Here is a 3,833-nt window from a genome sequence, read left to right as displayed (position 1 = left end):
ATCCGAGCCATCGTTCCGTCCGTTTGCTTCTGCGTCATGATCCAACTTATAGAAAAACCCCCCGCGCGTCATTTTCAGTTTCTCCTCCTCGTATGTTGAACTATTCACTTCTCTTGTGGAAATAAACATTTTTTTTATATAAGTCGCATGTTTTGTTCAACACACGTGGTTGACAGAAATCTCGCGCAGAGGAGGAGGAGGAGAGAGTCAGAGGACACTGAGGAGGGAGACGCGTTCCAGCCTCACTCGGATATTTGGATGCTGAGCTGCTCGCATCTCCTCGCGCCGCGGATTTATATTTTCCCATCTTTTAAATCGAGCCTTTCCTTTGTTTTTTTTTTTACTAAACTTGCGCATAGGATGTGGATCATCTCTGGAAGGGATTTAATGGAATGCAGCAAAAGTACACCAATTTTTTTTTTGATTGTTTAAAGTCAAGTGTAAAAGATGGATTTCCTGAACATGTCCGATGTAGAGGAAGGACTGCGGACTGAGAATATCTCCTTCAATGCCACAGATCCGAGTCAGTACTCTCTGCTGGCCATCTGGGGAATAGCAGGAATTGTCAGCTTCCTCATACTATTCACTATCTTCGGAAATGTTTTGGTGGTCATCGCAGTTTTGACCAGCAGAGCTTTGAAACCGCCCCAGAATCTGTTCCTGGTGTCTTTAGCCAGCGCCGACATCCTCGTGGCCGCCCTGGTGATGCCCTTTTCTCTCGCCAATGAGCTCATGGGCTATTGGTTTTTTGGTAAAATCTGGTGCGACATCTACTTGGCGCTGGATGTTCTGTTCTGCACCTCATCAATCGTGCACCTCTGTGCGATAAGTCTGGACAGGTACTGGTCCGTGACGCAGGCGGTGGAGTACAATTTGAAGAGGACGCCTAAAAGAGTGAAGGGGATGATCGTGGTGGTCTGGTTGATATCGGCGGTCGTCTCCTTCCCACCTCTGATATCCATGCACAGGAGCAGCAGTGAGATCAACCCACAGTGTATCATCAACGACGAGACCTGGTACATCCTCTACTCCAGTGTCGGGTCGTTCTTTTCCCCGTGTGTCATCATGATCCTGGTCTATATTCGGATTTACCAAGTCGCCAAGACCAGAACAAGGACCATGTCGGAGAAAAAGAGGGATCTTGAGAATGGAATGGAACCAGAAGAAGCTGGTAAAGCCGGATCCGTGAAGTCAAACAAAAGTGTGAAAGACCAAGATCAGGGGAACGGGCACTGCAAGGAACACAAAGTCCGGTCGCCTCTGTCCAAAGAGCACAAGCAACCATCCACGGACCACAACGACGACTACGACGACAGCAGCTCTTCGGACGAGAAGCCCAAAAAAGGATCGTCAAAACAAGACGATAAAAGAGATAGGAAGTCCAGTCGCAAGAGCAGCTCCCTGTCCAAATTCTCCAGCAGGAAGTCGTGCTCCAGCTCCAAGTCGCTCGAGCTCTTCGCATCCCGCCGAAAACGCCGTAGCACCGCCAACCGCAAGAAGGTCTCGGCCGCTCGGGAAAAACGTTTCACCTTCGTCCTCGCCGTCGTCATGGGGGTGTTCGTCTTGTGCTGGTTCCCGTTCTTCTTTTCCTACAGCCTGTACGGACTTTGCCGCGAGGCTTGTCAGATTCCAGAGACCTTGTTCAAGTTCTTTTTCTGGATCGGCTACTGCAACAGCTCCCTGAACCCGGTCATCTACACCATCTTCAACCAGGACTTCCGCAGGGCCTTTCAAAAGATCCTCTGTAAGTCATGGAAGCCCTCGTGGTGAACGGTTCGTCGGATAAGCTGCTGACCTACGTCGCGTTCTCACCTTCAATGTAAAAGGCTTCACCTCGGATGATGAGCCGATCAAAGGCTTTCAGAACCGTGCAGGAAAGAAGCTTCAAATGCTCTGATCACACTCACTGAGGACTCTTTTATTGATCCCTCAGCTGAGGAAATGGAAAATGCAGCATCCAAACTTTATCATAACCGTGACCTCAATTAAACGATTCTCGGACGGTCTTTCTCACGCTCTTCTCTTGTCAACCTGTAACGCTTTCGTTGGACCAATGGGACGAAGGGGCTCTTTGTTTACTGCTTTAGTAGCAAACCTGTTTTAAAAAAAACAACAGCTGTACAGCTTTTTAAACTTGAGTGATGACGAAGGTTGGGGTGTGTGTGTGTGTGATACAGCGGCATCACGTCCTGCAGGCATGTTTTTGCACTTTTTGCCCCCCCTGTGAGAAAATAGATGAAAAACAGAAGCACTGTGGCAGATGGGCACCCACAGAGGCTTTCCCTGTTTGTGCGATTGCTTGAGTGTGTGTGTGTCCGTGAGTGTGTATGTGTGTGTGTGTGTTTGTGTATGAAAGACATCGCAAATTGCATTGCAAGTGAAAATTATGATTAATGGATCTGCATATTTAGATGCATATTAACTAGCAGGCAGTGTGTGTCTTTTTGTGTTTGCGTGCGTGAGTGTGTGTTTGCGTGACCCGTTCTATCTTGACATGCCTTTATCCTTTTACACATCTCTTCTACAAGAGCCGCAGACACACAACTGCACTTGTGAAACCAAACAATTTATCGCTCATATCTTCTGCTCTCACTTGCAAAAAAAAACAACTTTTAGCATCATCTAAAAAATATTTTTCCATCGCTGCGTTTGTTTCAAATGGGCAAATGCTTTCATCCCCTCTTGTATATAAATGGAAACTATTGTTCGTGATGCTTCATTGATCGATCGATGCATTAAAAAAGTCTGTTTTACTCAAAGATTGGACTTTCACTGCACAGCCCTATGTTTTTACCCCTCAATTATCGCCTTTAAAAAAGCTTTTTTTTTTTTTCTGTACTGCGAGCACATTTGCCAAGAACAAATAAAGAGATTATGTCAAATCGTAAGAATGCCTGATTGTATTCTTTGCTATGGTGTTGTATTTTCAAATGTATTGAAAGTTAATGGCACTATTGATAAAATCAGGTTACATTTTCCCTAACTTTAGTTAGGGGTTTGTTGTTCAGTTTCCAAATTTTGGCAAAATTAAAGGTAACTTTAACCCTTGAATTATCTCAGGTTAAAGTTGTTTGTGGTATCCCTTGTGTTGTCTCTGGGTGAAAAACCTTCACCATTGCATATGTTATTTATGGAAGCTAAGAAGGTCTTTCACTTTGACCCAGAGACAACACAAGGGATACCAAAAACACATTTGTTTGCAAGGGTTTCAAAATGAACGAAATTGAGTTTATGCTTAGTGAATAAGTCGCGTACAAGTTAAAACTAAAGGTTGCTATGCTGCTTATAGTTAAAATAAATCAGTGTATACGTTTTGAATAAACTTAAATAAGAAACTGTAAACAGAAAGCACGTATTTAACTTACAGTTAAACACCAGTTAAGAAAAATCTAACTATATTTAAACACATCACATTAAAAACAAGACATTCAAACTGTTGGTAATCTTGCAATGCATGCTCAAATACAGATACAAAATCAAACCTAAAACCACAGGCAACATTCTTACAACTGGATTGGAAGGGTTGTAAAGAGCTAGATATAAAAACAATTTACTTTGACAAAAATCGTGTTGAATTGAAAAAAAAAAAAGTGGGTCGTACAGCCACCCTTAAATAAATTAAAATAAATTAAAATAAATTAAATTAAATCTTCAACTGAGGCAACAAAACATACTTGGTTAAATTGTATCTTAGTCAAGATGTTTCTGAAAGCTTTTTACTCTTTTGAATGCCTTTTGAAAAACTGCAACTCTTCTGAAACGATTAATAGCACAACTACTTCTCTCTGCTTCTCTTTAGGTTATACAAAAACATTTACATGGTCTGCTGAACC

The 3,833-nt window shown here is 42.8% G+C and overlaps 1 protein-coding gene across 1 annotated transcript; it reads left to right on the top strand.

Moving 5' to 3' along the window:
* The first annotated feature begins 275 nt into the window (after positions 1–275).
* adra2c (adrenoceptor alpha 2C) lies at positions 276–2,824 on the top strand. Its single transcript, XM_087804011.1, has one exon. It carries the CDS (start codon positions 448–450, stop codon positions 1,768–1,770), a length of 1,323 nt encoding a protein of 440 aa, XP_087660137.1. The 5' UTR covers positions 276–447; the 3' UTR covers positions 1,771–2,824.
* Positions 2,825–3,833: the final 1,009 nt, after the last annotated feature.

The sequence above is a fragment of the Callionymus lyra genome, chromosome 1 (genome assembly GCF_982586985.1).
Source record: "Callionymus lyra chromosome 1, fCalLyr1.hap1.1, whole genome shotgun sequence".
Lineage (NCBI taxonomy): Eukaryota > Metazoa > Chordata > Actinopteri > Syngnathiformes > Callionymidae > Callionymus > Callionymus lyra.
Note: the sequence above shows the minus strand (reverse complement) of the source record. Positions and strands in the feature narration are given on the sequence as shown.